We start from the raw sequence: 26,564 nt of genomic DNA, 5'->3' as shown, positions 1-26,564 counted from the left end.
GTAACCATATAACCAAACTATGGCACCTGGTGGTTCAGTGGGTAATTAACCCCTACGTGCCAGGTGACGTGTATAGCTGTCACAATTTTGGGCGCGGAGCAACACCGGTTGATGTGTAAAGCCGCAAGCATCTTCCCGCCACTCTTTGAACTTTAACTTATCCTTACTCATAGACGGGACCACCTGGAGACTTGGGGATACTTTCATTTGAAAGAGGAAGAGTTGATGAGTCTTATGTATCTTTAATTTTTTTCTCTAGCTGTTATAGTTTGGGAAATTTTAGGGTTTGAAGTAAGGGTATTTTTTCCAAAATCACGGAAATCCACCGTAGAGAGGAGCAGGCGACATCAGAAAACCCCCGGCGTGTTGGGGTTCATGCGCTCCAACCGGACTAAGCCTGTCTCGGTTCATATCCAAGGGATGATTGGGGTTTACTGCTCACGTAATGCCACTCACAGATAAGTGAGGCTGGTCACTCTCATCTTTTACTGCTCACGTAATGCCACTCACAAATAAGTGTGGCTGGTCACTCTCATCTTAAAAGTCATGACCAATTTGCCTAGCCCCGGGCTCCTATGCTCCTCATGGGGCAACACAGGTTTCGATGATGGATGGATGGCTAGCACTGGTATTTAAGAGACAAATCTTCAGTAATATGCTGAGGTCTTGACTTGGGGGGGGGGGGGGCAGAAGGCAACATATAACTAAGACTGCTGTAGTAAACCACTCCACCACTTATCAACACCACTCCCATACAGATTAGTATAATTAATAAAATAGGTACTGTATATATCGCACTGGTCATTCAGCAGTAACAGCCTAGTGATATTATTGCTAATATCAAGGTTTTTGTTCCACTGAAGAGTTCAGTAGCTGTTCTAGACACTGCATTAAAAAATCATACAAAAATAATTTCTGTACAGTCAGGGACAACTTTTCTCTTAATATCTCACCTCTTCTACATTCTACTTTCCTCTGCAGGCCAATATTCCTACAATGAGAGAAGTCTGGCAAATTTCCTTGCCCATAGATGATATTCTGTGATATGATGCATCAGGCGGGGAAGTGATGGCAATGTCCTCAGTGTGAAGTAGATGTGGTGGAACAAAGTGCAAAGGTTTGTTGCTGACTGTACCAAACTATAAACATCTTGGGTGAAAATCTCAACAATGTATTTGGTTACTAGGTTCAGTGTACAATATAGTAAGTCCTCACTCTATGATATTTTTTTTAATGTCCTGTTTTGCAGTTAAGTACACAGAATAAAAAAAAAAAAAATGCCTATGCAAGTTCCATGCAATCTGTAAAGATGGATTACCAAAACCAGATGTATGGAAAAAGCTGTGATGCTTTTAAGCATCCTCTGGCTCTAGTTATAAGCCAGAGGTACATTCTAAAATAATTACAACTTTTTCATACCTCTGGTACTGTAAATTTAGGGAACTTGTTGATCAGCTTTATAAGTATTAAGGAAACTTCATGTAAAGCCTTCTTTAATTTGCTTGGGAATTAACAACAAAAAAGAGCATTCAAACAGACAATACATAGATAGGACTTGCTATAAATGGTTATCATGTACAATACCATATTAGATACTGTAGTAAGTGAACAGTATATAAATCAATACAAATACAAGCTGACTATAAAAAATCGTAATAAGAAATGCAAATACATAATATATTTTAATGCCTAACTATACAGTAAGAATTATTGAGGTTTAATGGTCTTACCCTTCACTTCTTACTCTTCTTATTCTGAAAATAGTAAAAATAAAAAATCAGTTAGTACATCTGTGGTGGGAATATGGATGTGGATGATATGATAATTAAAAAGACTGATATCTCCAACAGCTAAACTATGCCCAAATTATCCCTTGTAATGTACAGGGGTTCAAGACTGAGCTAGGATAATCAATATCATGTAATGGAAAGTGATCAACATTTCTCCCTGGTGTCAGTACATTAACAGAATCCTGCAGCCATTCTTGGGGATGTGAATCAATGCAAGTGAACATGATATTCACTGAGTTTATCTTGAGTGAAGTGTGCGGCAAAGGCCTCTTAAGATGAGGCTAATACAACGCTGGATATTATTCTGTGTAACCCAGTAAATGAATATTAACCTCCTCAATATGATGCTGTGTTTTATTCTTGCAACCTACAGTTCTGTTACTTCTGAGAAAACATTCCTGTAATCATGGGATAATGGAAGCTATACCAACCTCCATTTTGAAAACTACTCCATAAGCTAGTGGGAGAGAGAGAGAGAGAGAGAGAGAGAGAGAGAGAGAGAGAGAAAAAAAAAAAAAAAGTGGCAATAAAGTAGTGGGAAATATCACTGGACTGAAGGGATTAACTCATTCAACCTGAAGATATATCTCCTATGCTGAATATTAAGTGTCCAGTGCCAGTCAAAAGTATAATAAATAAAAAAAATAATAATAATATGAGAAAACAATAAGAAAAAAATTATTATGGAGTTATTGGAGATGCTTTTTCATCCTATCAGTCTAGCTAGCAAAATAAATTAAAAATATCATCCTTGGACTAAATGGGGGAGGCAGTGGCTGAATCAGTAGAGACATGGCTTGCAGTCCTAATGGACCCAGGTTCAAATCCCTGCTGGGTCAGGAAAAAGTTTAAGGATTTGAATTTAATAAAAGCAGACTTTACTGATCTACCAAAAAACCTGATGACATGTTGTAAAAGTACTCCTGCTAATACCAATACACCAGTCCTGTATGAAACAGCCCAAACATGTATTCAACGTGGATGGGGGGTGTTAGTGCCAAAGTGGTGACACATGGAGGTGTATGGCATGCAGGAGGACTGCTGGGCCTTGGGAGCATGCTGTGATGCCTGTGCCCAAAGTCGGACACACTCGTAAAAACTATTGCACTCAAATGATGTAGTTTTTACCTACATCATATGATCACACATGATTTTATTCTTCTAAGTGGTACATGGGGGCACTCACCATCCACTCGCTCGATGTAGTGCTGATCTCAGGTGACTGCCCTTTCTCCTCTTCCTTCCTCCTTTCCTTCCATCCTCTTCTGTCTTTCCTTCATTCATTCCTCTTCCTCGTGCCTACAAGTGGCTCTATACTCCCTCTTGTCTTTTTTCTTTCATTCTTTCCTCTTCCTTCTGCCTATGGATGATTCTGCCGTAAGTGACATGCCAAATGGTTTCCTGTACACCACGAAACCATTTAGTACACTGGGGGGTAACCATATAACCCAATTATGGCACCTGGTGATTTAGTGGGTATTTATGGTGCTCCAATTGGACTGGGCATGTGCAGGTTTATATCCAAGGGATGGTTGGGGTTTATTGCTCATGTATTGCCACTCAGGGATGAGTGAGACTGGTCTCTCTCATCTTAAATGTCAGGACCAACTTGCCTAGCCCCAGGCTCCTATGCTCCTCATGGGGCAATACAGGATTAGATGATGATGATGATGAAGTCTTCTGCAGTGAAGGGAAAAATGAAAGCCATATCTAACTTCTCTAGTTCAAAAAAGCTACCCCTATGTTGAATAAAAACCTCTGAAAGTACTGCAGTAAGAATTACATAAATAAATACATCAGACAGAATGGATTAGAGTGAGTGCAATGAGTACAGTACTAATGATGAAGTAATGCAATGGGAAACATACCTTTACTTCAAACTTTAAATGGTCTATCAGCTCAGACTGGGCAGTAATTTTCTCATTCAAATCTGCCAAATGCTCGGACATAGTTGATATCTGCTCCTCATAATTTCTGCAAGATTAAGAAATGTTTATTCATTCTTTTTTCAAGTTACATAATTCTTTCACCTACATGATAAACTGTGAGCTATGGCTTTGTTACACTGCTAACATCACCAATCTCTACCCCTAGAAACAGATGCTAAACAATACTATAAACTACATAAAACAACACTCCACCCCATGCAGTATGTAATGTCAATGTATCAAGAAAATAAAATAATGGAACACTTCATGTACTGGTACAGAAAGTCATCATCATAAGGCTTCATTTATAATTTGCAAAATCTGGAAGAAAGAGGAAGGAGAGATGCCATGGAGGAGGTGGAAGGCAGAAAACAAACTGTAAATACTCCATTCAAATTCCAGTGATGTGGTCTGTGGTGTGTCCCTTCAGCTGACTGACTTTTTCCCTCTGGCTGTCATAGGCAAGAGTGAAAAGAACGAGGGATATCAAGGAGGAGGTGGAAGGCAAGGAGTTAAGGAGAGTGAACGGACGGGAAACAGGCCATGAAGTGGTAGCAAAAAGATTATTTATAATATTGCATTCAAATTCCCACCTTGATGTGGTTTGTAGCGTCTCTTTGAGCTGATTGACCTTCTCCCTCTGGTTGTCCACTTCCTGTTCACTTGAAGACCGGTTCTCCTCAGTGACTGCCAGCCGCCTCATCAGTGCCTCACACTGGTAGACCAACACAACATTACACTTACAGGTAGCCCCTTCAATCCAATAGACTTCTATTTCATGCTTGTGACTTCAAGATGAGCCTGTTCAGCTTAGGACAGCACCACAGTACTGAAGGAGCTACTGGAGACTATAACCCCTATTCTACATCTAACCCCTCCAGTTCAAACAGTCCCCCCCCCCCCAAAAGGGGGGGGGGGACGCTTGCATGCATCGGCCTTGGTCACCTAATGGCTCTTCATGCTGCTTGATCTCTGGCAGTTTCCCTATTCAATCCCTTATCCCTGAGGTCACACTCAATGACCTCATCCCCGGGTCATTTTTGGTCTACCTCTCGCAACCCTACCCATAACATTAACACTTCACACTTTCTGCACCCAATTATTATCCCCCATCCTTTCCACATGCCCAAACCATTTCAATCTACCTCTCCCCATCACAACACCAATACACTGCAGTCCCATCGTACCCCTCAACTCTTCCATCATAAACCTAATCCCCCCCAAGCCTTGCACTCAGGGATAAGCTACACATCCACCTAATCATTGTCATTTCTGTACATTTAAGCCTGTGAATATCCTCTTCCTTTACTGCACAAGTCTCACTACCATACAACATTACACTCTTAACACATGCTGCATACAACGATCTCTGAGCATGAAGGGAAAGCTCTCTCAATGTCAGGAGAGGCAACAGCTCCCTGAAATTCTTCCAACCACTCCTCCCTCTAGCCCCACCTCCAGCACATAACATGTCTCCCAAATAACACAACTCTGCCACACACTCAAGAGACTCCCTAGCAATTTCAATCCTTTCAAGCCTGACAATCTCCACCTGCTCTCCCTGACACACCACACACGTGAAGTCAGCATTATCTCGCAGTCTACCTCTGATACCACTAGATCTCTTGTTCACCCACTTATCACAGACACTACACAAGATGGAATTACTTCCCATGCCCTTGTGGCAAATCACACATGGTCACTCACTTCTTCTCTGACAGGGTGTCGAAAATATGAAAAAGATAATCTCCAATTCATCATGTTACATAGCATGTATCTGAGCCTTCTGTGATCTCGAGATGGCAAGAACAAAATAAAAAATACATGGGGTTGGTGAAATGGTTAACCTACATCCAACAATACTAAATCCACTTAAAAGCCTATGTATCCCTATATGACCATTTTATTTGTTTGTTAAAAAGGGGAGGGCGGTGTTAAATTATCAGTGTCTGAAAGGAAAGAACCAGTCATTATAAATTCTGGTATGTGGTACAGTACTGTGAAAGAAGTACATAGTTACCGGCAAATCTATTAGCGACTTCATAATAATACCTCATTCTGATAAAGAGCTGCCTGACTGGTAGCTGAGGTGAGCTGCATATAGAGATGGGAGCAACGACTGGTGAAATAGTTGCGTATGTCCTTCTCTCTCTCGTCTGATGCACCTTCACAGCCTTCAACTTCCCCAACCTGTAAGTTATTTTATGTTTTGCAACTAGAGGACACAAGATACAGTCACTCCTCATTTGAAGTCCATGATGTGTACAGACAAATGCTACTTATGCAAAACATATTTAAGTGAGACATGCTTCTGGTTCTTGACTGAGTAGTAAAAAAATAAATAAAATAAAATAATAATAATAATAATAAAAAATAAAAATAATAATAATAATAATAATAATATAAAATAAAAATAATATTAATAATAATAATAAACACTTATGCAAGTATGTATAAACTTTTAAACTGAACCACAAACTTACACGTACTGATGAACTCCTTTGTTATTATTTGCTGGCAGTTTTCTTCACAGAAAAGCTAAACACTTATTGAAATTATACCCTTAAACAAACATGTTTATGAGGAAGATATGACAGTTTCGACCCAACTTGGACTGAAAACACTTACTACTGATGTGGTGGACGCAACAGAGCCAGAATGGTCCTTGATGTGAGTATGTTCTCCTTCACTCTCCACTGAGGTAGTTTCACCCTTCAGCTGCTTCTCCAACTGACGTACCCGCTGCAGATCATGAAAACATAGCAAATCTTAACACTTTCATCCACCCATCATCCAATCCTACGTTGCCCCATGAGGAGAGTAGAAGCCCGGGGCGAAAGCAAGTTGGTCCAGACATTTAAGATGAGAGTGACCAGTCTCTCTCATCCCTGAGTGGCATTACATGAGTAGCAAATCCCAACCATCCCTTCGATGTAAACCTTCACCGATTCAGTCCGACTGGAGCGCCGTAATTACCCACTAAACCACCAGGCGCCATAATTTGGTTATATGGTTACCACCCGGCGTAGTAAATTGTTTCCTGGTGTACAGGAAACCATTTGGCTTGTCACTCAGTGTAGTCACCCATAGGCAGAAGGAAGAGGAAAAAATGAAGGAAAAAAGGACAGAAGTGAGAGTGTAAAGTCACCTGTAGGCAGGACGTGGAAAGAATGAAGTAATAAAGGACAGAAGAGGAAGGAAGGAAAGAAGGAAGGAGAAGAGGAAAGAGCAGACACGCGAGAGCAGCACTTCATCGAGTGAGTGGATGGTGAGTGCCCCCACCTACCACCTAACACTTTCAATTCAGCATTATTTTCTTGCTATCTCCAGACAGTTTTTTTCAGCTCAGCACAGACTTTTTGAAGTCAAGTTATGGCCTTCAGTAACCCTCTCTTTATTAGAACTCCTTTCAAGCTTGGCTGAAATCATCTAGTGGTAGCTTGATAAAATCAATTATGCATCATCTCACTGAAAAGATAAAAGAGTAGACCAAAATAACTGATTATCCATTCCATAAATTTGTTTTGTAAGGGGCTCTCCAGTCTACTGTCAACATAATCATAATTTTATTATTCCAGCACCATAATAATTTTCTACAAATACACAACAAATATTAGTCACCTATACTTATTTCACCTTAACTTCATTCAGATTTTCACCCTTTTGCAATTTATTTCATGTTGCTCAGGGACAAAACAGCAATGCTACAGCTCTACATCCTTTCCACAACACCTCATCATGATTACCATCATATTCTAATCTCTTGTTACAGTTTAGCATTCACGATGGAGAGATGGAAAATTTTCACCTAGTTAAAGTGAACTGAGTACCGGTATATTACCAAACAGACACAGTAATATCATCCAAAAATAAAACCTCACCTTTGCTTCTTTCTGATGCTTACACTGTAGCAGCTGATGTTCTAGCCTCCAATGTTCCCTTTCTGCCTCCAGCTGACTGATTTTAGAAGAGGACAAAGCCAACTGTTTCATGAGTGAGGCTTCTGTATCACCTGGTGGGGTGCTGTCGCAAGGACTTACTCCTCCCCCTTCATACATAGCACCACTAGACTCAACCTGAAAATACAGGCACAAGTACAGTGTTTCTGAAATATTACCAGACTCCAGACACACGACCTTAAGAAGGAGTCAGACAAGTACTATACTGTATATGAAAGCAGGACACCGGTATATTCTTTTAATTTAATTTTACACTGAATTACCATATAAATTTCATGGCATATATGCAATGATATGATGATGATGGTGACAGTGAATATAATAATGATGACATCAAAGACTGGAGACAATAATGATGACAATTAACCTGTGTGACCAAGCTGGCAGGTGCCTTAGTGGCTGATGAAGCACTTGTGTAGGGTGAGGAGGGGGTTGTGGGGGTTGACCCACCTTTATTCCATAGTCCAACCACCTCATCCTTGAAAACTCCAGATATCTGAAATACCACAGAATCCTTGAGTAACTCTTAGTGTATATTTAAAAAACTTAAATATCATCATCAAGGCAATAAAACAAGTCCCATCAGAAGCACAAGGGCTTGGGGGCAGGCTGCTCATCCTCAACAGTTACCAATAATGATCCTGAATGGCACTGGGCAAGCAACAAATCCCAAACAACCCCTTGCACTCACACTTTCATGGCCTATATCTGGTTGTACTGTTGTAATCCACTAGAACACCATGCATCTACTTGCTGGTTATATGATTAACAACCAATGGAGTAATGTAAATGGTTTTCTGAGCTACAGGAAAGAATTTGGCTTGTTACTCTGTGTACAGTCACCTGAAGGTGGCACTACACTGCATGTATAATGAGTGATCCCACCTACCACATAACCATACTGCTGAAAGTTCTTTTACTTTTGTACCTTCACTATTCTAAATTCTAGATCCTACCTCACCCTAACTTTAGGTAGGCATAAGGATCAAAAAGATGGTGATAGTGACTACTTATGCCATGCACGAGGGGGCTGCTAATGCACAGGGTGGAGGCAGGTCATTTCTGAGATGAGGTGGTGTTTCTCAGGCCTACTGATCAACTGGCCTATACAGTCTGTAAAACATAACCTGAAGGTGTATAGGAGAGCTGCCTGCCCATATGCAAGCTGGCCTTAACAATACATACATATGAGGTGCTTAATTTTATTACATTATTACTTTCAGCAAAGTGTAAAAAGAAAGAAAGAAAAAAACTACCCCATCTTAGGTGTAGGGACCTCAATGCCAGGCTATCCCAGTCCAGTTTGTAAGGCTAGATGACCAGTCTACTTCTCTTGCTGGCATAACATTACAGAAATACTCTAGTCACCTCCTGTCAATCAAACTTATGTTAAAGTGTATTCTACAACTGTCAGTATACCTTGCCAGTTATGGTTGACAGTGTAGTAAGTACACTTAAAATTTCTTCATTTGCAGCTCTAGTCTCCCCTGAAGTAGAGGGATGGTCCACTTCACTTGATGCTTTCTTTTCATATGAAGCTGATGCCTCTGAAATTAAATAAAAATATTAGCATGAATACAAAACAATACTGTACAGATAAAAATCATTCCACATAAGAGTAACAGTCGGTTTTGAAACAGGTGACAATAAAATGGTACACAATCAGATACCTGCCATACCTATTAGAAAAATGAACTAATAACACTATTCTAATACAGGTCTCCCTCCATATTCATGGGGGCTAGGGGAAACAGATCCCCACGAATGGGGGATCTGCGAATTTAGGATGCTCCACCCAAAAAATGCCCTTAAAGTATCAAATTACCCCTCTAAGCCCCTAAAAACCATATTGGGGACCTAAAACCAGCATAAAACATCACAAACATATAGTGTGCTACTGTATACAATACTTTAATTGATAATAAAGAATTTGTTAATGGGTATGGTTATAAGAATTTACAGTAATTTTGTTGCTGATGACTGCCACAGACTCCCACGGCAGTGTGCACAAAGACCTAAAAACCATTTCTGGGACCTAAAAACAGCACAAAATATCACAAATATATACTGAACTACTGTATACAAAACTGTAATAAGTTTTTAATGGGTATGTTTATATGACATGAGGATAAATTATGTAGCTGGTGACTTCCCCCGACTGGGCAAGCAGGAATGTGCAGAAAGAGACCAATGCTGCGAATCAAAACTGATGCTACCCCACAGATTCCAATCTGTGAAATTTTTTTCATGAGGGATAAACTCGCAAATCTGCGGGGCTGTGAAAGGCGGGCCTGTAAATCACAGGGGTTACCTGTACTGATAACCACTTTTCTAAAAATTTATCTGCACAACTGACATTAAAGTGCTCAGATCATTAGTCATTATTATGTCATTAAAATATAGGGATTGCTGGATGTTACCTTTTAGAGCAGCATGAAAGTTGGTAAGGCGGTCGCCAAGCATGGCAATGATGCGGCCCTGGGCGCTGGAAGGCAAAGATGATCCTGGCACACCTGTTCAAACACCATCATCAGTACAATGGTCAAAGCTACACAAATCAGTATGACAAGGAAAAGTACTCAACGATGTTCAGAGAGGAAAGAAAAACATGCAAAGCACAACACAATGATGGCATGAGAATGATGATGAACTCCTGATTGTGACAACAGTCTCTGACAAGGTTAATAATTCAAGATTATATACCTGAGAGAGGACAGGATATTAGGAAAGACAATACTGTAAACTGGCAAAGACATTATGATGCAGATCTTAAAGACAGTGAAAAAAAAGAAAGGGAAAGGAAAAAGGTAAATATAAGTACAAAGAAATGAAGGAGATAGAATGCTAAATCAGATGGTTTTGGACAAAAAAAAAACTAATAATAATAATAATAAATAATCATCATATTAATAAAAAAATTAAATAAATTAATAATAATAAATAAATAAGAAAATGCAAACAGAAAAATGTACATACAATGAGGGAGGTGGAATGCTAAATCAGATACTTTTATACTGAAGAATACAGATAAATAGCCAAGACAGATAGATATAGGCAACAGCATGTACGGTGAGGCAGTTCTGTGCAGGTGACCCACTCTGGCTAGCGAGGGTGGCTACGTATGGAGCGAGGGATCCCCAAGATGATACCAATCTGCTGAATGCTGCACTCCATGCTGCTCCTGCCCGACATCCAGACACCTCCCCTCCACTGCCTTCACACACCCTGACACAAATATAGGCAAAAAATATTAAAAATTATATATATATATATATATATATATATATATACATACACTGGTGTTGATTGCAGAGAACAAAAGAGAGGCAGAGGAAAGGTTTAGGAAGTGGAGAGATGGTATGGGGCACAAGAGTTTAAGGGTAAATGCAGATAAAACAAAAGTGATGATATCTAGGGTTGGTGGCAGTACTGTCAAAGATGAGGGAGAGTGGCCATGTGCAGTTTGCCACAAGGGCGTGGGAAGTAATTCCATCTTGTGCGGTGTGTGTGATAAATGGGTGCATAAGAGATGTAGTGGTATCAGAGGTAGACTGCGAGATAATGCTGATTTTATGTGTACGGCATGTCCGGGTGATTAGGTGGAGATTGTCAGACGTGAAAGGATTGAACTTGCTGGTGAATCTCTTGAGCGTGTGGAAGAGTTTTGTTATTTGGGAGACATGTTGCGTGCTGGAGGTGGGGCTGGAGCTAGCTCTGTGGCTAGGGTGAAAAGTGGTTGGAGAAGTTCAGGGAGCTCTTGCCTCTCCTGACATTGAGAGGACTCTCCCTACATGCTAAGGGGTCTTTGTATGCAGCATGTGTTAGGAATGTAATGCTGTATGGTAGTGAGACCTGGGCAGTGAAGGAGGAAGATATTCGCCGGCTCAGACGTACAGAAATGACAATGATTAGGTGGATATGCAGTGCGTCCCTGCGTCCAGGGCCTGGAGGGGCTGGGTTTATGATGGAAGAGTTGAGAGGTAGGATGGGACTGGAGTGTATGGTGTTGTGATAAGGAGAGGTAGATTGAGATGGTTTGGACATGTGGAGAGGATGGGGGATGATAATTGGGTGAGGAAGGTGAGAAGTGTTAATATTGGGGGTAGGGTTATAAGGGGTAGACCGAGAAAGACATGGGACGAGGTCGTTAAGTGTGACCTCAGGGTTAAGGGACTGAATAGGGAGGCTGCAGTGGATTGTGCAGCGTGGAGAGCCGCCATTAGGTGACCAAGGCCGACACATGCAAGCATGTTGGAGCCTTTAAAAATGAAACGATATATATATATATACATGTATATATATCATCCAAACAGGGATCTTTCTATAAACGTGAATTGCAACATGAAAGAAATGGTATTGCAGTTTGACATCATAATCTCCTTTCTGTGGGGCAAAAGTATTATCCCTATTCTGAGGTCTTTTGTTGGTGTGTGTTGCATTTAGCAACCAGATGCCCTTTCTGACATCAATCACTCCCCCTTGGGGGGGGGGGGGATTAAACAGCTAGGACTATAAATACAGTAGCTATGAAATTATGTACAGTATACAACAGAAAGTACCAGAACAAGTATATTGCATCAACCAACCAGTGGACAACAAGTGGCAGTGCTTTACGAAGACTGGCTCCACAGGCGGTGACATGCTGACTCACTTGTGACAACCCAGTCATAGTCTCCAGAGTTACACACATTTCCCTTGACATACGCTCAGCCAGCTGGTGATATGAGGAGGACAGGCTGTGCCATGGGGATGCAGCTGACTTTAGGTGTTCTATAAGCTGAGAGGGAAAAAAAATAAATAAAATACTGTAGTTCTCAATGAAAGTTGTTTCACTTAAGGGCTGCTTTATTATCAAACTCCTCAGAAAGTTCCATGTTGCTGGTATTTCAATATAAAGTTGCTATGAAGTAAAAAAAAAAATTTATTGAGCTTGTATTCCCTCAATCAACCCAGAAACATGCTCCACAGCTGTGCCACTTAAATTAGCATTACACTCCATACATTTAGCTTTTTAAGTGAGGATCAACTGAGTGTAATAATTCTTCACTGATTCCAGAGACTATCTATCCTGAACATGACTAACGGTATGTAAAAATTCTTCATTAACCTAAGAATATTTATCTTGGATGTGACTGACTGTATATAATAATTCTTCATTAATTCTGAAGATTATCTATCTTGGGCAAGTCCACTGAGAGAGAAACAAGGACACTATAAACCTAAGTCCATAGATCTGACATTACGAACTATTATCCCATTTACAGTAAAAAAAAATATATATATGGTAAAACGGGGTAACTTTTGTCATGAACAGTGGTTTTTGCTAAATACAAACCGCCAAATATGGAATATTGACATTTTTATTGCTTTATCTATACATTCAGCCTTTCTGCTAAAGATACATGTAATTGTTCCTGTAAAATGAAATTTTTGGCCCATGCCACAGATTTTTTTTTTTTTTTTAAAATAGAAAAGTGTCTTCCGGTGAAGTTACCCCACCCGACAGGATAATTTAACCGTGACCTAATTGTTGTTATTACTATTATAATATTTATTTTTAACATTGTTATAATATTTATTTTTATTTTTGTTATAACACCATACTGCACATCATATACAATTGATAATAACAAGGTTTAAGTGGCCCATGCTGCCATACAGTAGGGCCTATGCCATGTACTGGGAGAACTTTACATCGATGACATCCGTCATTGTTTCACCAATTGTTTCATGGTTAGTAAGCTGGTCAGGGGGACTCCAATGGCACGTGTGCATGGCAGGGTACTATTTTGTTTTGTTTTGTGTGTGTGTGTGTGTGTGTGAACAATGCTAGCAGTTCTGAACCACTTTTAACCTGAAACACATAAATAATGGGTAAATTGATTTTTTTTTTTTTTTTTTACTTGATGCAATAAATGCTGAAAATTTTTGGTAAACAAATTAATTTCTCCAATGCCAGTTTTTGGCACAACAGATCAAAACTTCATGTGACTTTGTTGGGTCAGCATTCCACAAAAACCTACGTCCAACAGAAGCTGAATCCACGCAGTAGTGTGGGAGCTATGGGCCTTTGAACTAGAACTACTGGCGCCGTGGTGAAATTAACCTGTTTTACAGTGGTAGGTGGGGGTGCTCACCATCCACTCACTCGATGTAGTGCTGCTTGTGGGTGACTGCCCTTTCCTCTCTTCCTTCCTTCCTCTTCTGTCTTTCTTTCCTTCAGTCTATGGATGACTCCACACTGAGTGACAAGCCAAATGGTTTCCTGTACACAGGAAATCATTTACTATGCCGGGTGGTAACCATATAACTAAATTTTGGCACCTGGTGGTTTAATGGATAATTACTGTGCTCCAATCAGATTGAGCTGGTGAAGGTTTATATCCAAGGGGTGGTTGGGGTTTACTGCTCATGTAATGCCACTCAATGATGAGTGAGGCTGGTCACTCCCATCTTAAATGTCAGGACCAACTGCCTAGCCCCAGGCTCCTATGTTCCTCATGGGGCAATGTAGGACTGGATGATGGATGGATGGATGAGTGGTTGGGGTTTATTGCTCAGGTGATGCCACTCAGGGATGAGTGAGGCTGGTTACTCTCATCTTAAATGTCAGAACCAACTGCCTAGCCCTGGGCTCCTACGCTCCTCGTGGGGCAACTTAGGATTGGATGATGGATGTATGTATGTATATATATATATATATATATATATATATATATATATATATATATATAATGAATTACTGTATTTGCATTACACAAACAATCTGACTGCAGGAAAATTTAAGCAAAGTATTCAAAGTGGAAAATACTGGAACCTAATAAAATCTTGACACTAAACTTACCTTCTGCTGTACCTCTGTTTCTTGGTGGCATAGCTTGACCCTAGTGCTATATGAGCAGAGAAACTTGGCAAAGTTTTCTGATAACTCCTGAATCAGAACATCAAAAGAGTTTATCAAGTTTCTGGCAGTGACAGCAGGGGATCTGTCTCGACCATTCTGCATAGGAATACTAAGATTGCTGGAAGATGAATCTGAAAAAGAAAGAGAAAAAAATCACTACAAGGGAGAGAGTGCTGTAGCTGTATATACACCTACAGTCTTCACAGGCTGAAAAATGGATCACCGCCACCACCATCATCATGCAGGTGAGGCAGGATTGACAAAACAAGGGTTGAGAGGCATGAAATACAATCAGGAGCATGAAGGCACAAACATTCATCCACACACCATTTAAGCCCCTGAAATCCTTAGTCAATCTCACTTGGCTCCAATAAAAATAAATCCAAATCCTAGTTTTCATTTTTATTTGCAGGAGAGGGATGTCTTCATACAGTGGCACTGATATATTCTGGCAGAAGCAAGTTAAACAAATGTCTCTCAACTCCCTTCCTATCACCAAAACGAAGACAATGGACTGCAGCAGAAGGGTAACCAGCCTGCAGTTCACAAAGCTCACAGTTCAGATGAACCTGAGGCTACAACTAAAAATACCACATGGTACTTCTAAATAAGCGTATTCCCTATTCTATTACTGACATAGTAAAGTTCACCATTAAAAAAGCGAGTCAACATACGTGAAGTGTGTATGTGGAGCGGAAGAGACCTTGTGTCTGGTGGACGTTGAGTGGGAACAGATGGGGCAGGTGTGGATTGGGGTGTCGTGGATGCTGCAGGGGAGTTGTTAAGTTGTTCCTGGAGGCTTGAGATCTGTTCCTTGAGAGCCCGCAGCTGCCCCTCACGCTGCTGTGCCACCACCTCCTGCCTCACACGCTCATTCTCCAACTGCTCCACTTTGTCCTGAACATCGATCATCATCGTCATCATCATCATCACCATCATCATCTTTTATATTATCAACAGTACCTCTACTTTACCCTGAACATCAGACATCATTAGCCACCATATCACTGTTGTCATCATCATCATCATCATCAGCTGTGACATTTTACCTTGAACACTGAACATCATATTGTCTTCAATCTGTACTTTTATATCATTCTTGCTACTTTATTCAGTATGAAGGAGACTTTTTGAACTAGGGAGATTAGTTGTATAATTTACCACAAATGACTTTTAACACATCACATCAACATTTACCCCCTGTATATCATTTGAACAGTATTTTCATTCTTCCTATCTCAAAACAATTTAATTCATCTTTCTCTCTCCCTCTCCCCCCATTTGTTTGACTTACATTTGCAGATCGCTCTCTAACTTGAAACATTTCCTTGAATTTCTGCAACTCCCTCCTTTCAGCCTCCAGCTGTGCTTCCAAGTCAGACACACGTTTCCGATATGTGGTCTCAATCTCGGCCAGTTCCGATTGCAATCTAGCATTTTCTTGAATTTTTGACTGAAAAGAAATATAAATACATAAAGAATTACTGAAAGAGGTACGAGATTCTTGGTTCATTTTAAGGGAAATGATATAGCCTATTGTATTTAGTAAAAGAAAACAGAGCTACCGGTACCTTATATGTCGTACAACTTGGATGCAATAAGCACTTCAATAGGCCATGCCTTGGGTATAACAACATGTTTAAACCAGGCTCTACAATAGTAAGTAGGTGTGCCATGGGTGTAGTTATAATCACATAAAAAAAGTTAAAATCGTTACACATTAAAGTAAATGCAATCTTTCAATATGTGTTAATATTTACCTTACTCTCATATCTGAAGAGCTAATCCTTCTTCCAGTTCACTAAAAGATAGAATAACTTGTACAGAGTGATACTGGTAATGTATCTAAGTACTCATTATTCCAGCCCTTGTACAGTATTCTAACCTCCACCATATAAGCTATGCTACCAACACAGCTCGGCATCACCTGTGAGACAAGTAGCACAAGAGGCTTCACAACACCTATTCCTTAGCAATTTTTTTTAAAATATTACATATTTCCATTTACTTGTATGCTATTTATATAAATTAATATATAGTAGGGCACCAGGTTGTGCACCTAATAGGGACTGTGAAAAGTGCCACCAAAGTTGACTCTGCCACAGTTGGGGCATTAACCATATGGAAGTAAGCTATTAGGAACTGGGCCCATAAGAAAACTCACTCCTCTAGTGTGTTTCCTACTTCAAATACATCCTAAAGTTACCTGAAATGTTGCTATTAACACATTAAATCACAAGTAACATTAACAATAAAACATAAAATCCATCCATCATCCAATCCTACGTTGCCCTGTGAGAAGCATAGTAGGCCAGGACTAGGCAAGTTGGTCCTAACATTTAAGATAACATTGACCAGCCTCACTCATCCCAGTGGCATTACATGAGCAATAAACCCCAACCATCCCTTAGATATAAACCTTCAACGGCTCAATCCGATTGGAGCACCGTAATTACCCACTAAACCACCAGGCGCCAAAAATTGGTTATATGGTTACCAACCAGCGTAGTAAATGGTTTCCTGGAGTACAGGAAACCATTTGGCTTGTCACCCAGTGTAGAGTCACCCACTGGCAGAAGGAAGAAGAAAGAATGATGGAAAGACAGAAGAGGGAGCATAAAGTCACACGTAGGCAGAAGGACGAGGAAAGAATGGAGGAAAGAAAGATAGAAGAGGATCAAAGGAAAGAAGGATGGAGGAGAGGCAAGGGCAGATACCTGAGAGCAGCACTACATCAAGTGAGTGGATGGTAAGTGCCCCAACCTACCACAAATAAAACATAAAAACATCATAAAATACTGTAAACTTAAAAACAGTACGTATTGGCAATAATACTTACAAGTGTAACACAAACAATTCCTCCTTTCAAACATAACACACACCGGAAAGACCAGAGCGAAGGGCTTAATGGATTTGATGCTAGGGGGTATCTGCCACAATTTTATTTTTTAAAGCAACGTTGGGTCTGGTTAGTACTTGGATGGGTGACCGCCTGGGAACACCAGATGCTGTTGGCATTCCTACGTCAAGTGGGGTTGGTGGAGGATTAGTGCCCCTCCCTGTAAAACAATTAACTCTAAGCCCTTGGCCACCCTGTCTGGGATACATGGCGTCTGGCAATGAATGAATGAATGAATGAAACTCATCTTCATATTTGCATTTTTTCACACCCTAGCAGTAGTTGCACGTGACCTTCCCTTTACCGCTTGCTGTTACAGGTTCACACCTTCTTACACCATTTTAACTATCACCCGGTCCACTTCCGGCTCAACTTGAAGCACAAAATGACATACTTTCATCAATTACTAATCAAGGACGCGAGAGTGTAACACTCAATTTGCGGACACACTGAACATGTGCAAGAAACGGGCCGAAACTGAGTGCTGGCACTGGTCTTGATGTGGCAAGAATCCGAAACTTGTGGTGCCAGAGGGCACGAAAGTGTGTTGTTGGGTTGCAAATGTGTAATCACCGGAATATTTGATTGCTGCCATGAAAGCACATTTCGCCAATCTGGATGCCGCAAAACCCGGTGCTCTACTGTAAACTTAATACCATACAAGACGACACTGACATGTAATGAGTACAATATACTGGCAGGGAAAACATGTCCAAAAAGTCCCTAGCCACTTGCCATAAGAACCTGGGTCATTTCATCAAATATTAAATATCTGCGGTTAAGATAATTATGATTACAGTACCAGTTATTTCCACTATTACCTGGAGTTCCTCAGTGAACACTTCAGTGTCAGTTACGCTGCCATCTACCACATCAGGTTTTCCCCGTCCTCTTTTGGTCTTAGACTGAAAGAGAAATACATATTAACTGCAATTCAACATTTAGGCAAAATAAATTAGTAAAAAGAGCAACAGCAAGTTCCATATTATTCCTTTTGAGGTGAAGGGACTTGAGGTTTGGCTACTGCAGTATTGAATGTCTTGAGACAATCAGCTTACCTCTTGGAAAAAAAAAAAAAAAAAAAAAAAAAAAAGTGGAGGGGGGGGGGGCAGCATCCTAGCATTCTGTGTACAAAGATGGTGCCTGTTAGCATTTTCAAGGCATCCAGGTTATGAGAGGTCTTTGCACTGATGTTGTCTGTATACTGAGAAAAAGTCATATGCATATTCATATTAAACTTTAACATTTTGGGATGTTTTCTGGAGGAAGTGCATTACAGGGTGACATGAGGGTGCGTTTGACATTCACATCTATCTGGAGTGAGGAGAGTGATCACTGATTTTGTTGGTATGGCAATTATTGTTTTGTGTACTAGTTATCCAGTGTTCTTTGTAGTGTACGTAATGTTCGAGATGGTTAACTGCAAGCTAAGTTTTTGAGTACTGTGAGGCTTTCACTAAGCTGTCAGCACAGAGGAGAGCTGTTAAAGAGAAAGGAGGGTTGGTGGGACATGGAAGAAAAGGCTGAAAAGAGATGGTGTGAGAACTGAGCCATGCAAAGCACAACTGAGGTGTATTCAAGCACTCAGAAATGTGACAGGGAGCTTTACAGAAAAATACCAACAACTGCACTAACTGCAATACTTAGAAGACATGTTCATACTAACTGAAATATTGCAAAACAAGCAAACTTAAAAAGCCCAGACTACATATATTATTACGGTAGGTATAAAAACTTAACCCTATGAATACAATACGAAGCAACAGGCTACAAGGCATCGACGCACCTGAATTTCATCCAGATCTTCTTGTAGCAATGTGAGTCTCTTTGTAAGCTGCTGATTTCTAAATGTAAGGGAATCATTCTCCTGCTCTGCCTTCCTCAACAACTGGTCTCGGGTTTTCATGTGCTCCTGATTAAAGTAATTAAGATATAACAGTCATATTCAATTACAGGCTTACTAAATGCCTGATATACTTTACATATAATATTACCAATATTTCACACAAACTGAATAAAATTATAATACTCTGCACAAATATTAACACAATTCAGTTTCGATTCAAATTGAATTATACAAGATGAAACGCTTTGCCATTAAATGATATAGCTCACTGTATTAACTAGCTATAGGTATGACAATACTGTACAACAGAAACCAATAAACAACATTTAAAAGGTTGGTTTTGTACATAAATTACTGATACCATTACAGTCCAATTCATTAATACTCCTCTTCTAATTATGTGTACGGAACAGTAAAAGCACTGGAATGCACAACAAACAATATTTACCACAAGCTCTGAAGTTTTGCCTTGCTCATCAACAACAGCTTTCTTCAGTACTTGATTCTGAGCTCGGAGCTGAAATAAACACAACAGTCAACAATATCATCTGCCTATATCTACAAAGTCTTGATGTACTCCAAATACCATCTTGAGAGAGAGAGAGAACAGTTCTGCATGTTTTCCATCCATCATCCAATCCTTTTCTGCCCCACCTGGAGCACAGGGGTTCAGGGTTAGGCCACTCAATACTAACATTAAAGCAAGGGTGACCATCCTCACTCATGTGAGTGGCATTATGTGAATTTGGCTCTCTCTTGTAATTTGTTCTCTTGGAAGGAGCAGTTATTGTGGGCTCGTGGACTTTGGTTCCTTCTTCCTAGCATAAGAAGAAGAAAAAAAAAACCTAGCCAGCTTTTGGATATTAACCTTTGCAGGCCCCATTTGGTTGGAGTACTGGACCATCAGGCATCATTTAGTTATAAGAATACAACCCAGAATTGTAAATGGCATTCTGGGTTAATAAACAATATACTATTAAGCTTGTCACCCAGTGTAGAGTCACTGGAAGACTGCACTACACTGAGTGAATGGTGGGTGTCCCCACCAACCACTGCAGGTTTCATATACATTTTCTCATTGTGGACAAAAATGATGTGAAAATGTTAAATCTACAATGAAACAGAAATACTCTACAGTGAGATGGTATGAACACAATGAATGCACAAACAAAGTCTCTCAAAGCCAGACTACCATAATGTTGGAAAAGGAAAACTATACGTGGTACAGTGTCAGTGTGAGTGACAGAGGTACAGGTATGTAAGGCAGAGCAGCCTCAAAGCCTTCCCTTTCAGAGCCAGTAATTACTCTGAAGTCGCCCAAGACCAACAACTTATCCCGTTAGGCGCACAAATGAGTCCTACCTGGTGTAGAACACCTCTTTTTCTTCAAGATCACTCACCCATCAGGAACATACATTGCAACACAAGAGATGAAGCTCAAAATCCTAGTGTGTTTCAACATCACTGGAAATATGCATTCATCAATTGGAGTAACCCCACTTGACAGAAGAAAAAAATGAGTGCGGTAAAAACTGCCACACTAATTGGCCCTATCCCTAAGATGGGTACTATTGTCACAGTCAGACCAGCAGTATATATAACTACTGCTGTTGATCTGGCTTTGGCCAGGTCCCCTCACCTCAGAGGGCAGTTATGCTGATCCCTAGTCAGCCCAGCTCTGTTGACAAAAAAGGCAGTTAGTCATCCTCTGAGATGTTTAGAATGTTCTGAATCCCCACCCAATTAGGGGGTTAAACCAGTGGTTAACTACGGTACAAGGGAACTCAGTGGAGCATATCTCTCCGAGAGGGGCAATGTAATTTCCAAACCACCCTTCATGTTGGGTTAGATTTTCTCCATCACTGATTAGAGTTTCACAAAAAGCATTTTCTGAATCCAGAATCTGTAATACAATGCGGATCAGTCCCAAAATTTAATAAACTGTTTCCTGGGACATGGACTATCTACCCACCAAATTTGGTCCAAATGTATCTTTTAGAGTTTCAGTAATCCTGCAAATAGACAAACAAACTAACAAATAAACAAGCAAGGGTGAAAACATACTCTCCTTCTTGGAGAGAAAAATGTGGGGTTGTGTGACCTCTGGACCACTACAATGTCCAGTACGCTGACCCGGGTCTCTCTTCCACTTTAAATTTTCATTGTGGTAACAGTAATTACAGAAGGAGGGTACAAGCCCTTCCCAAACTCCCCAGTCTGGGGAGAAATCACCACTTGCCTCTGTACAGAGGCATGAGTTCCTTACACACAACGCCTGGCTATCCAAAATAGACTGCCTAACACAGCTAATGAACATATATACTACTAGATGGCCACTGGTCTAAGATGATTATCAGGCCCTTGGCAAGTCTTGTTTTTCACTCTGCTGGGTATCTAGTCACGCTCTCCACTGGGTAAAATGTGAGGGGTTGCCAGTTTCGTCACAAATGATCATGAAACATGTAGTACTGGATTACATAGTACCAACAGCAGATCAATGCTTGACCTGACCTGACTTACTGCACTGAGATACTTGAAACTAAAGCCTCAGTTTACCACCAGTACATTATGACTGGAGAGAATTAAATGATTAAATGGTGATGTGACCTTGAGGGGATATTCTCCCACATTTGGTCTGATCAGCTGATCAGGTCGGGTGCAAGTAAGGGGATGGGTCCATTATGATGTGGCAGGATTAAACCAGCTCTGCTGTTGGGCCCTGCTGCAGATGTCACTGATTGCACTGTGCAGTTGACCCTCGTGCAGTGGAGATCTGTCCCTTCTCCCCTTGGGGCTAAGATACGAATAAATATGTGTGTGTGTGTGTTTGTGTGTGTGTGTGAGTAAATTGGGAGTGTGTTGTCATGTCTCGGCTACCCCCCTTTCTTTGGGGGAAGCAGCCTACGTATATAGATAGATTTGTATGGTACATTATACACTGGATTTCACTCTTTCTCAACAACAAATAATTTATTATTTTACTGTACTATGCTTCCAGATCTGCCACTCATAAGTTTTCTTAGAACACTGCACCATTTGCAAATCCCCATTCAGAACACACATCATCTGCAAACATCAAATGAGATAGTGTAACCGGCACTATTCATCATACACTCAACTGCTAGTACCCTGATTCATTTCACAACCTCTCTTACAGGGTCATATTCTAAGTGAGTTTGGAGATTCTTACACCTCTTCCTTACCAATATCTTCATCACAATCTACCTCAGCATCCTCTAATATATTGTACTTCTGATGATCACTATGTCAACATTAAAATGATATAACATACAAGAGACTGTAAATGTGTAATATGCAAAATACTATATACTGTACTGCTAATGAAGAGATGATGTGAAGCCTCCTGTGTCACCTAGAATAAACCCCTAACCCCATGCATACACAGTAGCTAAAAAGATACAAATATCACAATGCAAGAGAAAAAACACAAGCCTACATGAGGAAACTAGAAATTGATCAGAAACAAAAGAAACCAATGCTGTATTGCAAGGAAGTAACAAAACAATGTATTAGGCAATTATATATATATATATAAAAAAAAAAAAGTTAAACACTAATTGAGATGAAAACTTTCTGGTGCTACCCCTACCATTTGAGCACAAACCTCCTCCTCAAAAGCTGCCAGAGTAAATGCTGACTTTCTGAAAAACATAATTACATCCTACATTCTTTAGCAGAGAACCACTGCCATTTTCGCTTATTTCTGGAAATGCAACTTCTTCCGTATAATGAGCCAGCATTGTCTGGGCTGAAGGGAATCCCAGAAAAGTACTATCCCACTGTAAAGGCTACAAATGTTACATTCAAATTATAAATAAGCATTTCAACAAAAGACTCTGAATATTATATGTATTCTTAGTTTACCTTAGAGTATTCAGCCGCAAGCTTTTGATATTTAGCCTGTATGTCTGGCGACTCCATGGTTCGAATAGGCGGGGAGTAGATCTCCACTTCTTCTTGACACTTGCCAACCCCAACAATAACAACACCTCCCCAGCTGATCCTCCCACAATGACCCTCACCCCAGTTTTCAGGAACTAGTTCTCATAATGGTTGTATTAATATATATACCTATTCAAATAATAACCAGAGCAAATCTGTGCATAATTTACTAGTTACGGTGCCCAATGATTTAAATAAAAACTCGACATATCATGGATCAGTGAGGGTGGAAACAACTACACCACTCGTGACGATTTATTCAGGCTACAAGAATCAATTTTATTCGGCTCAGAATAGGTCAATCGTCCTGTTAGTTCAAATCCATTATATTTTAACTCTACTTCCTGATAATCTCAGTTCATTGCTTTAACCACAAAGTTTTTTTTTTTCTTCAGCCAGGCAAATATTTGCTTATGCTTATTTCTCACATCCATTCCACCAGAGAAGAGCACGGTGAAATGACGAGAAAGGGCATGATGGATTGTTTGTGTCAAATATACCAGTGCTGGCATGTAACAGACTAATAACAAATAAGGTAGCCTATAGCATTAAAAGATTTTTAAAAACCTATCATGCTGTACATTATGCAATGTACAGCCAAAGGATGATAACGCTGATGGTATGGTATAAACACTATAAAATAGTATGAGTAAGTTTGGGTAGTTACAATTACAAGAATTTTTGTTCTATGCTACTTCTACATATTTTCATTAATCCTCTAAACCTACGGTAATGAAGTTTTTGTTAAGTTTAATTAAACATATATATTTTTTTGTATGTGAGTGTGTCTTGAAATACAGTATACTTCAAGATCCAGAAGAATTCCTCTTTGCTTTAGTAGTTACTATTAGTTTGGGTAACGGCAGTTCCAAAGTCATTGGTTGGTTTCCCGCCATAACTTGCCCAATCCTGTTTGGGCGGTAATGTACAGCCAAGAGTAACTCTATATTTTACTACATTATACCGGCTAGCTTGCCTTGCACACGCCTTTCAGTATGTGGAACAGCGGTGGAGGTAAGATTACTGCCTCGTTTTGTAGCAGTTTCAGGGTGTTAAAACCATGAGAGGGGATATTTGCTAATCCAAAGGTGTTCAATCAGTGATCTTTACCTTCCTCTGGGCGTGTCCAGTACTCTTTAGCGTATTTGATTAAGTATATTGAGAGAATTTTATGTAGCATAATCATGTGTATTTTCTGGCAAATACAACCTGAGTATACTAATAATAATAATGTGGTTTTAATAACTTGGAAATGCTTGAGCTAAATGGGCAGTGTAAGCATGCATATTTGGAATTTTACGAGACTGAACCATAGTGCATAAATCTTGCGTGCCTCAACCAGGTTGGTGTAACAATAGTTTCATACAACTTTGGAATTTAGGGTATGTAGTTTATTATTAAAAAATATATGGCAGGAAGATGAACTTCAGTACTAGTGGTTGGATGGCCCATGCTAAGCAGCTCCATGAAGATTGTGGCATGTCTACCAGAAAGAACATGAATAGTAAATACCAGTATGCTTTGGTCACAAATTAATGATTTTTTGAGTTTCAACCAGTCACAGCTTGCAATGGTTGGAATTTCAACCGGTTATCGCAGCAGTGTGGTCACTGATGAGTTTGAATTAATTCCAAGCTGGCCAGGACTAATGGGATGGAAGGGAATGTTGCAAAAAATTGGTGAGCTGTCATGCAATTCAAGGACAAGATCATTCAGAATACACAGAAATACACTGGGCCATGGAATTTCTGTGGTTGCATGACAATAAAAACTTACCTAAATTTTCTTGTTGGATGGAGTGGGCTGTCAACCAACAACTTACATGGAGAGGGGTGAGGGTGGCCCATATCCTCCAGTTGGCTGAATGTGTGTGGTATGAATACAGGATGATACTGTTGGAATACAGTAGCAACCTTCTCAACATCATATCATCTTTGGGATTCTAATGTTGCCAGCACCAGATCATTGAATGCAGCTGAATCATACGAGCCTGAAAGTTAATACTGTCACCGTTAACCTGCTCAGGGTTTGGGCAGCCATGCCAGACATTTTCCATTAGATAAGAGTCAGGAATAGAAGTCTTTTTTTTTTTTTTCCCCCCATCATACAGGTATCCCTTATTAAAAGTGAAAGTGCCGGATTAGTTTTGTGAATATGATTGGTGCTGTAAATTGGAATATTCTAATATGAACATTATAGGCAATGAGGGAATTTAATAAGCAGCTTTTCTGTAATGTAAATATAGGTTACTTACAACACTTGCTGTGTTTTGGTATTGTACTTACCAGTGTAAATGTTTTTTGTATTAACAGATTTTGATGGTGGGTATGGTGGCCCTGGAGATGGGGGATTTATGGCTCCTAATTCCCAGTTTGACTCACCTGCAACAAAAGAACAGACCAGGGTGAGTACCATACTGTGAAGAGCTCTTGTACCATACGTGTTGTCTGTTTGGAGGTAGGAATAAACTAAGATAGCTACAATGTCATCATAGTGAAGTGGTTTAGATTACAAAAGGAAAAGAAAGAAATTAATGGTTTGCACAGTTTTTAATCTTTTAAGGAACTGAGTCTGGTTCAGGTCTCTTAGCTCGTTTGTTGTTGCTGTGCAACAGTGAGTGTGTGGAGTTGTCTTGGAAGCATCTCCATTCTCAAGCTCTGCTTTGCCAAAATCATTTTGTTACTGAGTTCTAACCTATGTATCCTGATGACCATTATTATTTCCAGGGGCGCAGAATACAAAACCTGGTACCGATGACCCTGAGGAGCATATGGGAATGTGGGGACAGTGGACTGCAGGTGTCAGGCACAGATGTAAGGCAGCATGACATTATGCCACAGTACTCCACTCTTTTCCGTTTTCAGTTCTGTGGCTGTTTTCATAAGAGATCTTTTCTAGTTTTTATGATGTCTCCATTGGATTTATTACTCGGATAATTTTCTTTGTTGTATTTTTCAATTATTAAAATACAGTATATACTAGAAATACTGTAAAACATTCTGTCAGTAGTACATGAGTGAAGGAGTGTGACCTATTTCACTGGGCACGATCTTGATAGCTCTCCCTGCTGTGCTGTCTCATTCCTTGCTTTCTATACCCTACCTCACACCATTCCTAGGTGGGGAAAGAGGGTAAGATTACCTCTTAAGATTGGTGAGAAACAAAATTTTGAATTGCTAAGTGTTGGCCATGTATAATAAACCAGAACTGACGTGGATGTTGAATATATGAATTCTCACGTAGCCACTATCTTTTACTGATGTAAATAGAGATAC

The 26,564-nt window shown here is 40.0% G+C and overlaps 2 protein-coding genes across 3 annotated transcripts in view; one reads left to right on the top strand and one right to left on the bottom strand.

Moving 5' to 3' along the window:
* Nucleotides 1-1,733: 1,733 nt before the first annotated feature.
* Nucleotides 1,734-23,313, bottom strand: LOC145393742 (protein phosphatase 1 regulatory subunit 21-like). Its single transcript, XM_080267785.1, has 18 exons — nt 23,212-23,313; nt 19,775-19,843; nt 19,267-19,392; nt 18,302-18,385; nt 15,876-16,034; nt 15,256-15,478; nt 14,522-14,712; nt 12,264-12,454; nt 10,775-10,902; nt 10,098-10,190; nt 9,097-9,224; nt 8,045-8,173; nt 7,600-7,794; nt 6,347-6,460; nt 5,771-5,908; nt 4,312-4,433; nt 3,659-3,764; nt 1,734-1,754 (listed from the first exon to the last, which is right to left on the bottom strand). Exons 1-18 carry the CDS (start codon nt 23,266-23,268, stop codon nt 1,734-1,736), a joined length of 2,274 nt encoding a protein of 757 aa, XP_080123911.1. The 5' UTR covers nt 23,269-23,313.
* Nucleotides 23,314-23,537: 224 nt separating this feature from the next.
* The window catches only part of RPA2 (Replication protein A2), a 7,642-nt gene continuing 4,615 nt past the window's right edge, over nt 23,538-26,564 (top strand). The window contains exons 1-3 of one of the 2 annotated variants that reach the window (XM_080267784.1): nt 23,538-23,598; nt 25,602-25,693; nt 26,016-26,102. In XM_080267784.1, the coding sequence (XP_080123910.1) occupies nt 25,643-25,693; nt 26,016-26,102 (138 nt within the window). In that variant the 5' untranslated portion in view covers nt 23,538-23,598; nt 25,602-25,642. Of the gene's footprint in view, nt 23,599-24,230; nt 24,304-25,601; nt 25,694-26,015; nt 26,103-26,564 lie in introns of those variants that run through there. The other variant, XM_080267783.1, reaches the window with a different exon arrangement.

The sequence above is a fragment of the Coenobita brevimanus genome, chromosome 25 (genome assembly GCF_032717465.1).
Source record: "Coenobita brevimanus isolate Jiangsu-jjx chromosome 25, ASM3271746v2, whole genome shotgun sequence".
In the NCBI taxonomy this organism is placed as follows: domain Eukaryota; kingdom Metazoa; phylum Arthropoda; class Malacostraca; order Decapoda; family Coenobitidae; genus Coenobita; species Coenobita brevimanus.
The sequence above is the reverse complement of the archived record's forward strand: the minus strand, read 5'-3'. Positions and strand labels throughout refer to the sequence as shown.